Source organism: Pygocentrus nattereri, chromosome 23 (genome assembly GCF_015220715.1).
Source record: "Pygocentrus nattereri isolate fPygNat1 chromosome 23, fPygNat1.pri, whole genome shotgun sequence".
In the NCBI taxonomy this organism is placed as follows: Eukaryota; Metazoa; Chordata; class Actinopteri; order Characiformes; family Serrasalmidae; genus Pygocentrus; species Pygocentrus nattereri.
The window spans coordinates 5,572,275-5,591,692 of record NC_051233.1 but is presented as its reverse complement, the minus strand read 5'-3'; the positions used below and the strand labels follow the sequence as shown (position 1 = coordinate 5,591,692).

Genomic DNA, 19,418 nt, shown 5'->3' with positions numbered 1-19,418 from the left:
GCTCTGATGATGAGACTCCACTAAATTCCCAAACTGTCGTCACCACTGAGCAGCTTTTCAGTCGGCAGCTGTGTCAGAAGAACAGCTAAACAAGCTGGAATCAGCCAGAAATGAACCCAGTACCATTCGTCAAACTAAACGGGCTGTAAGAAGCTTTGCAGACCAGCTGGAACAAAACAACATTAATGACAAAACTGAGCTGAACCTGATATTGTTCAGTTTTATGGCTCAGTCTGATTTGGTCAGACTCTGAAGATCAAATGGTATTCAGTTCATTTCTGGCTGATTCCAGGTTGTTTAGCTGGTCTTCTGTCACAGCTGCCAATTGAAAAGCTGCTCAGTGGTGATGACAGTTTGGGAATTTAGTGTACGGAGCTGGAGAACGAACCGCCGGCTGTGCAGAGTGAGTGGGGTTCGTTACTCTGACATGGCAACAAGCTGCATGTTAAGGAGCTGTAATTTGGCAGAAGGAACTGCAGACATTAAAACATTAAATGCCACAACAAAAACAGCCTGCTTAGTTCTCTACAGAGAGTCTGGAGAATAGTCATGTATAAATGAATGAAGATGTTTTTGATCCACAGAAAATTTATAAGCGGACTTAAAAGAACAAAGTCAGATGCAAGAAACATGTAGGATATGAGCCCTTTAGTCAACTAAAAACCTCATCCCATCTTAGAGTTGCTCATCACAGACCAAAAACAGCGACAAGGCTCTCAGACCCGAAACTAAACGTTACAAATTGTCTGATAAAAGAAAAAAAAACACCAAGCCACCCTCTTTCTTCACTGGACGACTCTGAAACCACGTAATTCAAACAGTGTGATTGTTGTAAGGCAGCGTTGTTATGATGGGCAGGGTGGACTCGGTTGCTGGACAGGATCTGAGAGGATGGCTTTTGGTGAGGTTTGGGGGAAGAATGCCACACGTCGCTGCCGATGAATAACAAGATTGGGCAAACTATGCAAGCCATGTAAAAACAGGCCGTATTACAAACAAAACAATCAGTCAGTGGTATTGGGAGATGGTTTCCCAAACAAAGGACAAAGTCGAAGTCTCGCAATCTTGCCGTGCAAAGAAATATCTCACTGGGACGGAGAAATGCTGTTGTGGTGAGGTGTTGATGGTGGGGGGGTTGTTGGATTGTACAGTCATAAACAATATCTGCTTTAGCGAATTGTCAATTTTTACCAAAATGATATGACAGACATCACATTCCTATGCATGTTAAATAATAGCAGTCACAACAACAACAAGGAAAGCATAACTTCTTCCTCAAATTTGAAAAAACTTTGTAGCTGTGAGAGAAAAACTGTATGTTTTCTGATGAAGTGGCATTATAAGCCAGGGCAATGCAGCATTAGTAAAGCACAGTTGTGTGTAGTGTGTGTAGATTTTAGGTTCCTGATGGTAATAACTGTGTAGTGATTTTGATCCAGTATGAATCTGAAGCTTGGGTAGTTTTACAGTCTGATGATAATAATTGTGGAGTGATTTTAATCCCGTATGAATCTGCAGTGTGTAGTTTTACAGTCTGACTGTAATAATTGTGGAGTGATTTTAATCCAGTATGAATCTGCAGTGTGTGTGTAGTTTCACAGTCTGACTGTAATAATTGTGGAGTGATTTTAATCCAGTATGAATCTGCAGTGTGTAGTTTTACAGTCTGTCTGTAATAATTGTGGAGTGATTTTAATCCAGTATGAATCTGCAGTGTGTGTGTAGTTTCACAGTCTGACTGTAATAATTGTGGAGTGATTTTAATCCAGTATGAATCTGCAGTGTGTGTAGTTTTACAGTCTGACTGTAATAATTGTGGAGTGATTTTAATCCAGTATGAATCTGCAGTGTGTGTAGTTTTACAGTCTGATGGTAATAATTGTGGAGTGATTTTAATCCCGTATGAATCTGCAGTGTGTAGTTTTACAGTCTGACTGTAATAATTGAAGAGTGATTTTAATCCAGTATGAATCTGCAGTGTGTGTAGTTTTACAGTCTGACTGTAATAATTGTGGAGTGATTTTAATCCAGTATGAATCTGCAGTGTGTAGTTTTACAGTCTGATGGTAATAATTGTGGAGTGATTTTAATCCCGTATGAATCTGCAGTGTGTAGTTTTACAGTCTGACGGTAATAATTGTGGAGTGATTTTAATCCAGTATGAATCTGCAGTGTGTAGTTTTACAGTCTGACTGTAATAATTGTGGAGTGATTTTAATCCAGTATGAATCTGCAGTGTGTAGTTTTACAGTCTGACTGTAATAATTGTGGAGTGATTTTAATCCAGTATGAATCTGCAGTGTGTAGTTTTACAGTCTGATGGTAATAATTGTGGAGTGATTTTAATCCAGTATGAATCTGCAGTGTGTGTAGTTTTACAGTCTGTCTGTAATAATTGTGGAGTGATTTTAATCCAGTATGAATCTGCAGTGTGTAGTTTTACAGTCTGACTGTAATAATTGTGGAGTGATTTTAATCCAGTATGAATCTGCAGTGTGTAGTTTTACAGTCTGACTGTAATAATTGTGGAGTGATTTTAATCCAGTATGAATTCGCAGTGTGTGTAGTTTTACAGTCTGACTGTAATAATTGTGGAGTGATTTTAATCCAGTATGAATCTGCAGTGTGTAGTTTTACAGTCTGATGGTAATAATTGTGGAGTGATTTTAATCCAGTATGAATCTGCAGCGTGTAGTTTTACAGTCTGATGGTAATAATTGTGGAGTGATATTAATCCAGTATGAATCTGCAGTGTGTAGTTTTACAGTCTGATGGTAATAATTGTGGAGTGATTTTAATCCAGTATGAATCTGCAGTGTGTGTAGTTTTACAGTCTGACTGTAATAATTGTGGAGTGATTTTCATCCAGTATGAATCTGCAGTGTGTGTAGTTTTACAGTCTGTCTGTAATAATTGTGGAGTGATTTTAATCCAGTATGAATCTGCAGTGTGTAGTTTTACAGTCTGACTGTAATAATTGTGGAGTGATTTTAATCCAGTATGAATCTGCAGTGTGTAGTTTTACAGTCTGACTGTAATAATTGTGGAGTGATTTTAATCCAGTATGAATTCGCAGTGTGTGTAGTTTTACAGTCTGACTGTAATAATTGTGGAGTGATTTTAATCCAGTATGAATCTGCAGTGTGTAGTTTTACAGTCTGATGGTAATAATTGTGGAGTGATTTTAATCCAGTATGAATCTGCAGCGTGTAGTTTTACAGTCTGATGGTAATAATTGTGGAGTGATGTTAATCCAGTATGAATCTGCAGTGTGTGTAGTTTTACAGTCTGACTGTAATAATTGTGGAGTGATTTTCATCCAGTATCAATCTGCAGTGTGTAGTTTTACAGTCTGATGGTAATAATTGTGGAGTGATTTTAATCCAGTATGAATCTGCAGTGTGTGTAGTTTTACAGTCTGTCTGTAATAATTGTGGAGTGATTTTAATCCAGTATGAATCTGCAGTGTGTGTAGTTTTACAGTCTGACTGTAATAATTGTGGAGTGATTTTAATCCAGTATGAATCTGCAGCGTGTAGTTTTACAGTCTGATGGTAATAATTGTGGAGTGATTTTAATCCAGTATGAATCTGCAGTGTGTAGTTTTACAGTCTGATGGTAATAATTGTGGAGTGATTTTAATCCAGTATGAATCTGCAGTGTGTGTAGTTTTACAGTCTGACTGTAATAATTGTGGAGTGATTTTAATCCAGTATGAATCTGCAGTGTGTGTAGTTTTACAGTCTGACTGTAATAATTGTGGAGTGATTTTAATCCAGTATGAATCTGCAGTGTGTGTAGTTTTACAGTCTGATGGTAATAATTGTGGAGTGATTTTAATCCAGTATGAATCTGCAGTGTGTGTAGTTTTACAGTCTGACTGTAATAATTGTGGAGTGATTTTAATCCAGTATGAATCTGCAGTGTGTGTAGTTTTACAGTCTGATGGTAATAATTGTGGAGTGATTTTAATCCCGTATGAATCTGCAGTGTGTAGTTTTACAGTCTGACTGTAATAATTGAAGAGTGATTTTAATCCAGTATGAATCTGCAGTGTGTGTAGTTTTACAGTCTGTCTGTAATAATTGTGGAGTGATTTTAATCCAGTATGAATCTGCAGTGTGTAGTTTTACAGTCTGATGGTAATAATTGTGGAGTGATTTTAATCCCGTATGAATCTGCAGTGTGTAGTTTTACAGTCTGACGGTAATAATTGTGGAGTGATTTTAATCCAGTATGAATCTGCAGCGTGTAGTTTTACAGTCTGACTGTAATAATTGTGGAGTGATTTTAATCCAGTATGAATCTGCAGTGTGTAGTTTTACAGTCTGACTGTAATAATTGTGGAGTGATTTTAATCCAGTATGAATCTGCAGTGTGTAGTTTTACAGTCTGATGGTAATAATTGTGGAGTGATTTTAATCCAGTATGAATCTGCAGTGTGTGTAGTTTTACAGTCTGTCTGTAATAATTGTGGAGTGATTTTAATCCAGTATGAATCTGCAGTGTGTAGTTTTACAGTCTGACTGTAATAATTGTGGAGTGATTTTAATCCAGTATGAATCTGCAGTGTGTAGTTTTACAGTCTGACTGTAATAATTGTGGAGTGATTTTAATCCAGTATGAATTCACAGTGTGTGTAGTTTTACAGTCTGACTGTAATAATTGTGGAGTGATTTTAATCCAGTATGAATCTGCAGTGTGTAGTTTTACAGTCTGATGGTAATAATTGTGGAGTGATTTTAATCCAGTATGAATCTGCAGCGTGTAGTTTTACAGTCTGATGGTAATAATTGTGGAGTGATATTAATCCAGTATGAATCTGCAGTGTGTAGTTTTACAGTCTGATGGTAATAATTGTGGAGTGATTTTAATCCAGTATGAATCTGCAGTGTGTGTAGTTTTACAGTCTGACTGTAATAATTGTGGAGTGATTTTCATCCAGTATGAATCTGCAGTGTGTGTAGTTTTACAGTCTGTCTGTAATAATTGTGGAGTGATTTTAATCCAGTATGAATCTGCAGTGTGTAGTTTTACAGTCTGACTGTAATAATTGTGGAGTGATTTTAATCCAGTATGAATCTGCAGTGTGTAGTTTTACAGTCTGACTGTAATAATTGTGGAGTGATTTTAATCCAGTATGAATTCGCAGTGTGTGTAGTTTTACAGTCTGACTGTAATAATTGTGGAGTGATTTTAATCCAGTATGAATCTGCAGTGTGTAGTTTTACAGTCTGATGGTAATAATTGTGGAGTGATTTTAATCCAGTATGAATCTGCAGCGTGTAGTTTTACAGTCTGATGGTAATAATTGTGGAGTGATGTTAATCCAGTATGAATCTGCAGTGTGTGTAGTTTTACAGTCTGACTGTAATAATTGTGGAGTGATTTTCATCCAGTATCAATCTGCAGTGTGTAGTTTTACAGTCTGATGGTAATAATTGTGGAGTGATTTTAATCCAGTATGAATCTGCAGTGTGTGTAGTTTTACAGTCTGTCTGTAATAATTGTGGAGTGATTTTAATCCAGTATGAATCTGCAGTGTGTGTAGTTTTACAGTCTGACTGTAATAATTGTGGAGTGATTTTAATCCAGTATGAATCTGCAGCGTGTAGTTTTACAGTCTGATGGTAATAATTGTGGAGTGATTTTAATCCAGTATGAATCTGCAGTGTGTAGTTTTACAGTCTGATGGTAATAATTGTGGAGTGATTTTAATCCAGTATGAATCTGCAGTGTGTGTAGTTTTACAGTCTGACTGTAATAATTGTGGAGTGATTTTAATCCAGTATGAATCTGCAGTGTGTGTAGTTTTACAGTCTGACTGTAATAATTGTGGAGTGATTTTAATCCAGTATGAATCTGCAGTGTGTGTAGTTTTACAGTCTGATGGTAATAATTGTGGAGTGATTTTAATCCAGTATGAATCTGCAGTGTGTAGTTTTACAGTCTGACTGTAATAATTGTGGAGTGATTTTAATCCAGTATGAATCTGCAGTGTGTAGTTTTACAGTCTGTCTGTAATAATTGTGGAGTGATTTTAATCCAGTATGAATCTGCAGTGTGTAGTTTTACAGTCTGACGGTAATAATTGTGGAGTGATTTTACGTTGTGAACCTTCTACCTGTTGAGCCCCTTGTTCCTATAGCTGTTAAGTGAGTTGCCGGGCTCTTTACATTATACAGTGGAGTTTCATATAAGTTTCAAGCAATTAAACTTTTGGTTCTAAATGACCTAGCACTCACTTACACCACAGTGTCTCTCTGTTTTATGTTCTGGCACGAGATCTTAGATCTGTAGATACTGACCTCATACAAACTCTTGTAAAATACAGAAAACGAGGCCACATTCAGTTATTCTGCCGCTAAACTGGATCTCAGTTCCACCTTTAATTAAACAGTCAAGCTCAGTGCTCACTTTTAAGAAGAATCTAAAAACGTATCTCTTTAACTCAGCATTGTATTGAAACAGGGTCAGTCGTGGGCTAGAGGTAAAGGAACCAGCCTTGTGACAGGAAGGTTGCTGGTACGATCCCCTCAGCTTACAGTACGTCACTGAAGTGCCTTTGAGCAAAGCACCCAGCTGCTCCACCAGCGCCGTGCATAGGGCTGCCCACCGGTCCGGGCAAGTATACTTGATGGCCCCTAGTGTGTGTGTGGGTGTTTCACGACACGGATGGGTTAAATGCGAAGGTCAAATTCCTCTGTGTGGAAACACAGTTGGCTAATGGTTCTGAACTCCACATCTCGTGGTATTTATCTGTAATTTCATCTGTCATTTTTAAGATGATTCTAAAGTAACACTTATAATTTCTTGTATTACTGTTAAGATTTATCACCTGTCTGCAATGTACATTGAGCTGCTATCGGCGTGAAAAGTTCTATATAAATAAAAATTATTATTATTATTATTATTACAGTTGTTGTTATTATTAAAGCTGCGTGAAAGTTTCAGCCTAAAGCCTAACGGTACCTCACAGGTGTTGCGAAGAAGAACAAGAATATGATAAGTAAGACACACCGAAACAAAAGCTCGCGGTCATCACGTCCAACAGCTGAGTGTCATTCCGTTTCACCAGGTTGGTCCGAGAATACGCAGGTCCTGAGCTTTAATGTGTTTTGTATTTGCCGAACGGAACTCCGTCATTAGAGGAAGTGGGAGTCCCATTTAAGCAGCTATTAGCTATAATGGCCGGCCTTTTTCTTTTCCTTTTTTTGTCCGAGCTCTGCGCTCACCAGGGCAATTTACAAACGTAACAGAATCCTCTGGAATTCTGAAGGCCTGTTGTGAGTTATGGCTGTTTTCAGGCTGGGAGTTCCGCGGTGACGGAGAGCAGCGGGTCCATTCCCTTTGGCAGTTCACCGCGTAGCGTAGCATGGGGGGCAGACGGGGGACGAGGGGGGCAGACAGGTTGTTTTTCGACCCCTGCGTGCCTGCAAGGTGAAGGAAGGTACCGGAGGAAATGGGCTGGGGTTCAGCAGGGCCCAGGTGCTCAGGCTAATGACTGTGTTTGTTTGTGTAGATGTGGGCTAATGCATTTCTAATGGCTCTCTTATGACAGCAATTGTATTGAGCCGTTCAGCATTTGAAGACTGTGTTTTCATAAATTCGTACATTTTTTTTTCTCTCCGCACGTCGTTTCCTCCTCGAGATTTAATCACTGTCTCATTCTCTATCATTGGTTTCCTCTCTTTCCCGCTCTTGCTCTTTCTCCGTTTCCATCTCTTCTCTCCCGCCGTTTTCCTCTCTTTCTCGCTTTTTCTCGGCCTCTCTGTCGTTATTGTTCTTTCTGTTTCCCCATCTCCCTCATTCTGTTTCATTCCCCATGTCTCTCTCTCTTTCTTTTCTCTTTCGATTTTCTTTTCATCTCTCCTTTCCTCATTTTTCTCTTTCCCTGTCTCTTTATCTCTTTCTATCTCTCTCTCTCTCTCTCTCTCTGTTTCTCTTATTTTTTCTCTTTTTCTCTCTGTCACTCTCACTTTTGCTTTTTTCTCTCTCTGTTTCTCTCTGTCTTTCTCTTTCTCACGTTCTTTCTCTCACTTTCTCTTTCTCTTTATGTGTCTTTCTGCCTATCTCTCTCTCTCTCTCTCTCTCTCTCTCTCTCTCTCTCTCTCTCTCTCCCTTTCTCAGGTTCACTCTCTATGCTGTAGATAGCCGTGGTAGCCGGTCAGACTCTACCTATGTGACCGTGCGCACCTCCTGCCCGATGGTGGACGACAGCAGAGCAGAAGGTATGTCCCCCCCACCACCACCCCCCCCCTCTCTCTCTTTCTCTCTCTCTCTCTCTTTCTCTGTCCCTCTCTCTCTATCTCCTCTCTTCCCTCTCTACCCTCTTCTCTCTTGCCTCTTGCCCAGCCACACTTGCTCTTCAGCCGGGATGATTGTATCTTCACAAGTGTCTGTGGCGTGAATGAACAGTGAGTGACAGGTCAGGATCTCACCCAGCCGAGGTGCCACAGCTCCATTTCCTTTCAGTTCAGCATGAGATCATCCACAGTGGCTGCTGCAAGACACAGCCTGATATTGGTTCCCATACCAGAGAAAAAATATAGACATACAGTTCTGTGCAAAAGTCGGAAGTGGCCAAGAAAATAGTTTAAAACTATTTATCTGGGCAGTAAGTGCTTTTGCTAGTTAAAACATAGTGTACCATTACAATAAATAGAAAAACATAAAAACAAATGAATGACTGGAGCAGTGCAAGCATATTCTGTAGAGTGATGAATCACGCTTTTCCATCTGTCGGTCTGATGGACGAGTCTGGGTTTAGCAAATGCCAGGAAAACATTACCTGCTTGACTGCATTATGACAGCTGTAAAGTTTGGTGGAGGAGGGATGATGATACGGGGCTGTTTTTCAAGGGTTGGCCTAGAACCCTTAGTTCCAGTGAAGGGCAATCTTAACACTTCAGCAGACAATGATGTTTTGGTTGACTGTGTGCTTCCAACTTTGTGGGAACAGTTTGGAGAAGATCCTTTTCTGTTCCAGCATGACTGAGCCCCAGGGCTCAAAGCAAGGTCCATAAAGGCCTGGCTGGGTGAGTTTGGGGTGGAAAAACTTAACTGGTCCACACAGAGTCCTGACCTCAACCCCATCAAACACCTTTGGGATGAACTAGAATGGAGACGGTGAGCCAGACCCTCTCGTCCAACATCACTCCAAAATCTTGTAGCAAGGTCACCAAAAGAGTGGAAGCTGTTATACCTGTAAACGGAGATTGACTCCATATTAATATGTATTGATATAGAATGGGACCTCATACAAGCTCCTGTAGGTAGAATGTGAAAGTGTCCCAATCCTTTTGTACACACACACACACACACACACACACACACACACACACACACACACACACACACACACACACATATATATCCAAAAGTATTCACTCACCCATCCAAATCATTGAATTCAGTTGTTTCAATCACTTCCATGGCCACAGGTGTATAAAACCAAGCACCTAGGCCTGCAGACTGCTTCTACAGACATTAGTGAAAGAATAGCTGTAAATAAAGGCCTTGAGACCTCAACACTGCTCGCTTTACCTTTCCTCCTGACATGTTTAATCAGCTCAAATTCAGGCAAACCAGTTGATTCAGTCCAAACAGACCCAGCTAAAATAATCATCTCTCGTGCCAGCTCGTTGCAAAATCATTCCTTGGAATTGTTCCTGATCTGATTCTTCTCTGCCATTCAAACAGAGGTAGCAGACAAAGTGTACAACCTGTACAACGGCTACACCAGCGGCAAGGAGCAGCAGACGGCCTACAACACGCTGATGGAGATTACACCGCCCATGCTGTACCGGGTGCAGCACCATTACAACTCGCACTACGAGAAGTTCGGGGACTTTGTTTGGAGGAGTGAGGACGAACTGGGACCCAGGTGAGATGCCAGGCTAAAGTACATTTCTCAGGCACATCTGCAAGTAATGTTGGAATTTAGAGGGGTAGCACTTCCTTGGGATTGTCCACTTTAGATGCTTTGTAGATACTCAATTTACTTTCAAGTTACATTCAGCCAAATATCTACTACATTGACCATCATCTCTGAAACTGTAATCCTAACCCCAACCTTAACCTCAGCTAAAAACCTAACCCCAGTCCTCACCCTGGGCCAAATCCTAACCCCAACCCTCAAGTGGTCTGTTAATAATTTTAACATCTGTAATAATCCATAAGGGACTATAGTGGAAATAAAGTGAAACCTTTGGAGGGTAATAGTGCTCTAATGTAGGTGATTTAGGCCCCGTCCCATTTCTTTTTTTTTCTTTTACCCCTACCCCTTGTTTTCAAGTGTCACCTTGCCCCTTGGAACTGAGTCACAGGGGGTAGTGATTGAAATCTTCTCCTGTGAATTGGGACCCTCAAATAAAAAAATAAAATGTTACTTCACTAACAGGATACTGTCGATGTTCTGTGGGCGACCCTGCCCGTCTGCAGTGACCGCAGAGGAGGGGAAAGTTCAGCTCCTCACTGCTGGGCTTTAGTTACATTTAGGACATCATACGCCTTCAAAGAGGGGGGCAATTATTTATTATCACCCCCCCTGAATTCTTCAGTGATATGAAACTGAAGTCAGATATTCACCAGTTTCTCATTCAGATTTTCCTGCTCCACCTTAAATGGTGCAGCAGTTACATGCTGGTCTTCAGGCGCCAGAACTGCTGGACTTTTTAAGGTGGGATGGGAAATTTAGCTAGTTAGCTATGGAGACATTAGAATACTGTTAGCAATTTTTCAATGCTTTTTATGAAGAAAAGGACCAAAATACTTTGAAACAACATAAGGATAATACAATGTTCATTTTTAACAGAGGTTTGTGGGTTTCTTTGGTCTCCGTCTTGCCAGTTTTCTTTTTTTTTTCCTCTCATAACACTTCATTTGGAGTGTGGCTTTGAAAAACCTCCATTGGGAAGGCCATGTTGCCCGAACACTTCGCCCTACCCCTCTATCTCTACGAAAATCAGGACACATTACCCCTAAATATGAACGTGCAAAACAGAGGACTAAGGGCTGAGTGGTAGGGCAAGGGGTGAAATGGGATTGGGCCGTGTTTAGGTTGCCCTGTTAAATCAGCTTTGTGTGAGCGACTGTGTTATTGGCTTCCAGTGTATCATATAGTTACCCAAAACCCCACCCTTCCTCCGGCTGCTCCACCTAGGTGTGGCGGTGGATTTCAAGTCCTAGAAGTACAGTTTAAAAAATAAATAAATAGATGCATGAATTGTAAAAAACAACTACATGCATATCAACTTTGAGTAAACAAACATAAAGGAGGCTTGACTTGCTGCCATGACTTGCTGGCTTTCTCACCAGGTGAGAATTCCTGCACAATTATGATAAGTTGAATTACCTCCATACACCTTGTCTGGACTCCGGGCTTTTCTTTTTTGAAACATTAGGTTCGGTTTATTGTTTTGCTGTATTGTATAGACCAGAAGAGGATGGGTTCAGCTTTTGAGTTCTGGTTCCTCTCAAGGTTTCTTCCTCTTGCTTTCAGGGGGTTTTTCCTTGTCACATTTGCCCTTGGCTTGCTCATTCGGTGCTTGGACCCATATTTTCTATCAAGCTGCTCTGTTTTAACATCTACGTCGCTACTGTCGGAACAAAACCCCGTATCTCCGATTTTGCCGTTTTTCAGCTTTTGACTGTTGCCTATTGCCCTTTGCATTTTGTGTAAATTTCATGATGAATGTACCAGAAGAAGTGACCCAAAAATGTCTTGTTCCACTGACTTACATTAACCCTTAGAAACCTAAAATTTCAAGGATTTTTTTTCTGAGTTTATGATTAGTTGCATATATAAAATATTCACATGAGACAGTCACACATTCCATATGTTGCTATTCTCAGGAGACCCTGGGCGACATAGATGTGCCATTGTGTAACATGTAAATGCTAACAAATAAATTTAATATATTTATAAATATGGGTCATTTCTGATTTAAAAAAAAAATGACTTGGCACCTGCAAAATTTTGTATTTTGGTTGTCTTTTGTATAATGGTTAGTCTGACTGCCTGTGAGCTGAAAGTGCTGATTCACTCTATTAGTTATGAGTAAAAATAAACAATTAGCATAAGGCGCCCTTTTTTATTGATTTTCTGTCCTCTTGGATTCATGTGGAGTCATAAGCTGATGCACAGCAAGACGGGCTTTATTTTTAATTATAAATTGAGCTCCATATTTAATATCAGATATTTTTATTACTCAAAATCGACGTAAACTGAAAGCCCTTTGTTTACAATATGAAGGCTTTAAGCAGAGATGTAATAAAGCAGTAGCGAGTGGGGTTTGGGTGATTTTGGAGCTGGATATCTGGCTGATGGATGATCACAGGTGGATGAAATCACTCTGGATGGTGAGGCGGAGTCTGATGACTGATCTGATGTGTGAATCATGTCGCCGTTTTAACCCTTTGGTGGAATAAGAAGGCCAAAAAACAGCAATACACTCAGGATTTTAGGTGATTTTCCCAGCCAAATTACTCACTGATGCTGACGTCACAGCTCGATGGCATCATGCTTGCTAGTTAGGGGCAGGTCTGCTGAATGTCCTAAAATGTGGATCATGTTTGTTTCTTAAACCGTTCTACAGTTTTGAAGGCTAGAAGTGACCCACCGGGTCCTAAGGCTTCTAAGTAAAGTATATTTTTTCATTCTTCTGTGAAGTTGCAATTCCAACAGCAGCGATATGTAAGAAGTGTTATGTAAATAAATCTTGACTTTACTTGAGTTACTTCTGCACCTTTTTAACTGGGAAAAAACTTGTTTAACTTACACCGTTGTACCTTTTCGGATACACTTATGTACCTTGAAGAACAAAAATGTACCTCTACAGTCTTTTCTTCTGGCTGTGTAGATACAAGTTGCATAGATAAGACGAATGGAGTGCCTGGTATAATAAATTCTTCTGTGATGTCTTAAAAGTATCGTAACAGAGAAACCAACTTGGCACCGTCTACACAACGTTCTCCAAGCTGTTAGGCTCTGCTCTGCAGGTATTGAGTGTGACCCTTTCTGTCAGAACTGAAACATGATTGGACCTTAATTTCGTGGGCTGGAGGTTAGGGATCCAGCCTCCTGACCGGAAGGTCGCCGGTTCGATCCCCAGAGCCGACAGCACATGACTGAGGTGTCCTTGAGCAAGACACCTCACCCCCAACTGCTCCCCGGGTTAACGTTTCAGGTCAGTTGTGATATAGGTAAGGGAGTCCTTCTGGCCCGGTTACACTCTTAAACACTTCAGCACCCAAGAGCTCAGTGCACCCTAAACACTGAACATGGTCATGGCATGTGATGGTCAGTTGTTTTGTTTGCACTGTATGCTCCAACTCACTTTAATTCACTTCTCCCTACCTCTACTCCTTCCTCTCTCTCTCTCTCTCTCTCTCTCTCTCTCTCTCTTCATCTTGTCACACACATACATGCACATAAACACCATGGTCAGCAGTAATTTTGGCTTGCAAAATATTGGTTTAGGCTTCCAGTGCAAATCCAAGCCTATAAAACTAATCATGAGCAGGCTTGTTCCATTGGAGGACCATCTCGTAAGAACATAAATCTCATAAAAGAATCCACCCCGGTGCTGCAGTATATTTTCATATTCGTTTATTCAAGCCCATCCGATGTTTTTATTTCCTTTCATTTACCTTTTTATTCATATTTTCTGCGTCAAAACTGGTGACTGGACACCAGCTCAAGTCGACAAATTACAGTCTTATTATTCCAAGCTCTTGGGGAGAGAACGCCAAACGTTTTGGGGTCTAACGAATGTGGGCAAAGTGGCTTCTGGCGCAGCCTGAGCGGTGCGGTGGACTGTGGCCATGTTGGTGTGCATCTGCAGAAGAGTCCATCTTAAAACTGGCCTCTCCGCTTCCCCATCGAGGTTCGGAGCACCTAGCAAATTCAGGTGTGCTTTTTAGAGCCTCAGAGCCGGCTGCGGTGTCAGAGGTGTTTCCCCCAGGGAGCTGAAGAACAGGAGCAGCTGATGTGTGTTGGCAGGATTCAGACAAGGTTCTCCCGGATGATTGAATGCCTGTGTCCGATCATGCCCCAGTCGTCCTGAATGGTTATGGTTATGAAACATAGCCAGAAAAAGAGTATCTACCTTCAATGTGTCGCGGCATGTTCTGAGAAGCTACAGTGGGTTGTTTCTTGCAAGAAGGTGCATTAAATTGTGGAAGTGCAGAGTGATTATTATCATTTTGTTACAGTTTCCAGGTGTACTTGCATAATTAATTACATTATTCCTGTGGGTGAATTACTTTTACAGTCGATTTACAGTCTTTATTAACAGGAACCTCATCTTCCTTTCATTTGGCAACAACGCAACTTTTTTCTTAAGCAAGACAATAAAGATTGTGTTTTTTGGTAATACTTTAGGGTTGTCTATATAACACATTCATAACATCTTACATAAAAAATTTATAACATGTTAAACACACACACACACACACACACACACACACACACACACACACACACACCCACACACACACACACACACACATCCTCTAAGCTGCTTATCCTTCTGGGTTTCTGGATCCCAGCAGTCATTGGGTGAAAGGCAGGATACACTCTGGACAGGTCACCAGTCATGGTGACATATACACTCAGACATACACTGGGGCGATTTATCGTGTCCGCTCCACCTGACTGCATGTATTTGGACTGTGAGAGGAACTCCACGCAGATACGGGGAGAACCCTGGTCGCCCAGGCCGGGGAGTCAAACCAAGGCCCTTCTTGCTGTGAGGCGACAGCTACAGACTGCATATATTAATACAGACCACTATGCCATTGTACAGACATAGTTATTTAAAAAAAAAAATTATATAAAAATATAAAAATAATTTTATTTGGAAAAAATACACTAATTTCAGTGAACAGGCAAAATTGAAAAGACTATAATTTCAACTTCTTTTATGAAACGATGTCTCTTCATAAGCATTTGTATTTCACGCTTTATTTTTCTTTCACCCTTTTAGTTTGTCTTCTTTGAAATGTTATTGTGCCAAAGGGTTAATTCAACAGTCCATACGTTGTTAAGAAAAACGTTATTTATCCTAAATTTAACCCTTTTGGGGTTAAATGCTGGCACTGTTAGTGATGGTCTTCCTTGCTTATATATATATATATATATATATATATATATATATATATATATATATATATAAAATTACTTATAGTATAATGCTTATAGTATAATTGTTCGTAGATTATCTCATTTAACTGACAGTTTTTTTAGGTAAAATGTGCCGTTATCCTAAAACATTAGCTAAAAATACTGAAATGTATGTTATGTGTATCTTCACTGCTGTGACTATTCAGCATCTACAGGTAATGAGTTTTATTGCCCTGTAAAGTCCCACCACCTTACAAATTATCAGTCGATTGATCGTTTCTAGCATATTTATGAGTAATTTACCTTCCTTATGCTTAAGAAAAAACAAATAATAAAAAAATAAGTTAAAAGTATGCATGAAACGTGCCTCAGAGTCAAAGAACTTAATGACCAAAGGGATAAAGAGAGGTCATTTTTATTTTGCCTGTCCAGAAATGAGGCATTTCACTCAGGATAATATACTTAATACAAAACATCTCAATAAAAAAAATCAAATCATAATAATACCAAGTAATACAATGTAAAACATGTGGACTTTATAAATGTTGGCTTAAACGTCCGTCACCATGTTATGAAGTTTTTATGTAATAGGTTATGAATGTGTTATGTAGACTGTTTTTTTTTCCTTCTGCAAAGCAAAAGTGTAAACACAGCAAGTTTTTTATCAAATGCGAATCATAATGAAATATCTCCTTTTATACTTTTAAACACTGGTTTGGATTGAACATCTAGAATCTGTACTCTCACAGGATTTATCCACTTTTTCAGTTAGCTGATTCATATGTGCTTTGTTATTGCTGAAACGAACTGGTTCGTAAGGGTTAAATCATTGCCACTACTGTAATTTTGAATGCCGATGCGAACGTAAACAACCTGAGGCCACTGCACAATTAAGTGTAGTGTTTACTTTGTTCTAACACATGAATCAAGTTGAATCAGGTGTGTTAAATAAGCAAAAACATTCAATTAAGCAGTGCCTCCAGCATTGGAGTCAGATAGCCCTCTTACAGTCTCTCTGAAGCCTTAAGGGAGAATTCAACCCATTTTTCACAATTACTGCATAATTCAGTGGTTGAGATGTAAACAGAGTCATTCAGAGTGGTTTGTTGTGAAATGGTTCACTGTAGATACTCAGGTTTCTTTACAGTGGTGGTGATAGGAACCAGGGGTCACAATGTCTACAACACAAATATAGCCCTTTTATTTGCTACCCCAAAACCACCAGCGAACCTACACGTGTCTTCTGGGCTTTTCTTCGAGGACTCACAATGCCCTGTTTCAGCCTTTGTTTTCTTTTTCCATGTGCTTTTGTTTACGCAGGCCATGTGCGTTTGTTCTTTTTTCTTGTTGTTGTTCCTGCCATCTTGTCATCTGTCTCTCCTGTGTGTTGTCTGTAGCCCTGACCTGTCATGAGTCCCAGGTGCTTCTGGCCTGTTCCATGTCCAATCATACCTCAGGTTGTGCGCCTTGTGTTTGCTTGGTGTTTTGGTTCGTCAGGCCCTGTTTTGTTATCTATTATTTTCTTTCTAAGTGTTTTGTTATTAGTGTTCCTGTGGCATTCGCCCGTCCCCCGACGGACGTGAGGAGGAGCTCGGGCTTTGCGCTCCGCCCCTCCACATATGCGGCCCTCTTCCCGGCGTCCTCACCGAGGTGCGCCACCGCTGAGTGCTTGGGCCCCGCCTCTCTGCTGGCTCTCTCGGCCGTCATCGTCGGAGCCCAGGGGACGGGCGCATGCCACAGTTCCTTATTTGTTTAGTCACTGGTGTAGATGCATTTCCTTGAGAATTTTCCTAAAATCATAGCATCTACACGTGGATCCTGCTTCTTCGTCTCTCCCAATGCAGGGCCTACCGTTCGTGTACAGTTCCACTCAAAATGATGGGAAGTGGTAATGTTCCAACTTACCCCATGGGTGGGTTCACTGTAACAGTGAAGGTCAGTTGATCTGCTAGAAAGTTCTGATGAATCAGTGCAAACAAATGAATTCAATATAATTTCATGTTGTAAGAAATAAAAAATGTTTTTCAACCAAACTTTATCTATAAACATTATCTGTAGCTTTCTATAAGACAGCTCAGCTGATCGAGATACACGGTAAATTATATGTAAATACTGACCTGACACTGTGTGTCAAACAAAGACATTTTGCTTTTGTCCAGTGAAGGACAGCAAATAAAAAAACACACATCAGTAAAATATGGAACATTGTTTCTGAATAACTACAGCTTTACCAGCTGCTTGTGATCATTTCATTACTACACTTATTTAAAAACAAAATAGCAATGAGTTCAATCCCTGGTGATGCTACAGCCATTCATGGCCAGGAGCCCAGGACAGACACAATTGGCCAGCAGCCCAAGACAGACACAATTGGCCTCGCTCTCTCTGGCTGAGTAGGACGCTTTTGACCTTGTCAGATCTTTAGTGAGGTAGGAAGTTTCAGTAATATGGCCCCTGATTCCATCACCACCACTGTAAACAATGCTGACTCAGTTCTTGTCACCACCACTATGAACAGTGTTCTCTAGAACTGAGCATTTCACATCAAACCACTCAAAATAGCTGTGTTTACATCTCAATTCGCCTCTTAACCCCTTACAACCTCAGGCTTATCACACACTAAAGCTTAGTATTCAGTAACTACAGGGACTTCAATGCAACCAGGCTGAGCTATTCTTAAGTGATAGAAGTAATAAAACATTGGGCCTCCCAGTGGGCCACGGCCGTTTAGGGGGTTAAAATAAGAACGTTTGTCATAGTGAAAAAGAACGGTCGTAATCACAGCAGAAACCACTGACTTCATTGACCGGCAGCTTGAAAGAAAAAACAAAGCTGAAGTATTTAATCTTGCTATGAATGGAAGTCTTTTCTAGACCATGAAGTTGCAGTTTTCAGCTTCATATTACATTCACATTGGCCGCACAAGCAGGGCATTCCGAGCCAAGTTAAACATTGTATTTGTCAGTGAAGTGGCACCAGCTAAACTCTTGTATTTCTCCCGTATTATTGTAAAGATCTATCCGTCCCTCGGAGCGGACCACCCTCAGGAGCACCGTTTGTCCTTCTTCAAGTGGGGTGATTACTAGATGTTCCAAGTGAAGCTTGATTTTCCCAAAAAAGTAACCCACCAAAAGGACATTTCAAATCCACACTTGTGTTTTTGCAACAGCAGATTGATACTTTTGGTACGAACGCAACATTTGGTTTGAAATTTCTCGGGTTTGTCCACCCTCCCGCCTGGAAGAGCTTACTGGACATTCATAAATCATTTCATGCATTTGGAATAAAACTCATATAAAGGAGGATTGGTAAACTTTTTTGCGTGTGGCAGCCCCTTAGAGTCCAGCGGAAGGCTTTTGGAGGAGAGACTGGGGATTATTTATGGCTCCGAATTGGCAGACTTTGGACTGCGTTGGACTAATTTATGAGGCCGCTCTATCGGTGGTGCCTTTTAAAAGGTAAAAGTGTAGCCAAGTGAAATGTAATCGCTTGGGCGAGCTCCATGTATGGAAAGAGGGGTCGCTCGCATCCTGTTCCGTTCAGATGAAGGTAGCACTTGACGTGGTTCCAGTATCAGCCAGGTGAAAGCTAAGATAGAGAGTAATCTGTACATCATGCGCTACGGGATCAGTCATAGATATTTAGTTCAATATAGTTTAAAGAAAAGCGAAACACCTAGAAGGCTAAATGAAGCATTACTGAAGTTGAAGCGCATCAGCATGGTCATGCAGCGGGTAGCGTTGTCGCCTCACAGCAAGGCTGGCCTGTGTTCGATTCCCTGGCTGGGCCTTAAGGGTCCTGTCTGTGTGGAGTTTGCATGTTCTCCCTGTGTCTGCTTGGGTTGCTCTGGGTTCTCGGGTTTCCTCCTGCAGTCCAAAGACATGCAGTCAGGCCAATTGGACATGCTACATTGCCCCTTGGTCTGAGAATATATATATATATATATATATATATATATATATATATGTGTGTGTGTGTGTGTGTGTGTGTGTGTGTGCCTATCTGTCTGCCCTCCAATGGACGACCTGTCCAGGGTTTATCCTGCCTTCCACCCAATGACTGCTGGGATAGGCTCCAGCTCCCCCTTGCGACCCAGCAGGATAAGCGGCTTAGACGATGTGTGTGTGTGTGTGTGTGTGTGTGTGTGTGTGTGTGTGTGTGTGTGTGTGTGTGTGTGTGTGTTTGGCCTTTTTTACTGCCCCTTTATCCTCAGACTGTACAAATTCCAGTTTTGGTGAGGTATACTTGGCTCAGCCTTACCGTGGGAATCAGCGGAGGGGGTCTACAAGCT

General features: G+C 40.7%; 1 protein-coding gene across 2 annotated transcripts in view; it reads left to right on the top strand.

Moving 5' to 3' along the window:
* Positions 1-19,418, top strand: part of LOC108442885 (astrotactin-2) — a 759,455-nt gene that overhangs the window by 734,292 nt on the left and 5,745 nt on the right. For both annotated transcript variants that reach the window (XM_037533175.1, XM_037533174.1), the window contains exons 21-22: positions 8,131-8,231; positions 9,703-9,886. In XM_037533175.1, coding sequence (XP_037389072.1) covers positions 8,131-8,231; positions 9,703-9,886 — 285 coding nt within the window. The remainder of the gene's footprint in view (positions 1-8,130; positions 8,232-9,702; positions 9,887-19,418) is intronic.